The sequence below is a fragment of the Nestor notabilis genome, unplaced genomic scaffold (genome assembly GCF_000696875.1).
Source record: "Nestor notabilis isolate BGI_N333 unplaced genomic scaffold, ASM69687v1 scaffold8061, whole genome shotgun sequence".
Taxonomy (NCBI): Eukaryota; Metazoa; Chordata; class Aves; order Psittaciformes; family Psittacidae; genus Nestor; species Nestor notabilis.
In genome coordinates, this window is record NW_009914266.1 from 1 (window position 1) to 259 (window position 259).

General features: G+C 62.5%; 1 protein-coding gene across 1 annotated transcript in view; it reads left to right on the forward strand.

Moving 5' to 3' along the window:
- Positions 1-6: 6 nt before the first annotated feature.
- TAF4 (TAF4 RNA polymerase II, TATA box binding protein (TBP)-associated factor, 135kDa) overlaps positions 7-259 on the forward strand; it is a 37,474-nt gene continuing 37,221 nt past the window's right edge. The window contains exon 1 of the mRNA XM_010023574.1: positions 7-157. Coding sequence (XP_010021876.1) covers positions 124-157 — 34 coding nt within the window. The 5' untranslated portion in view covers positions 7-123. The remainder of the gene's footprint in view (positions 158-259) is intronic.

A 259-nucleotide genomic window follows, 5' to 3' on the forward strand; every position in this document is an offset into this window, starting at 1 on the left:
GGGCTGCTGGGGAACCATGTTGTGAGCAGCAGCAGTAGCAGCAGCAGCCCTAGCCCTAGCCCTGGAGGAGTAGTAGTAGGAGGCAATGCTAATGCCCAAACAGAGAGCAGCAGCAGCAGCAAGATGGGACTGAGTGCCCCAGAGATCACAAAAGCAGGTAACATGGGCAGGGGTGGGGGGCTCTGAGGGGAGAGGGGCCCTCCCCTCCCCCCACTCCCCAGCTCCGGCTGCCTCCTTCCCTCCCTCCTTTCCCACCCTT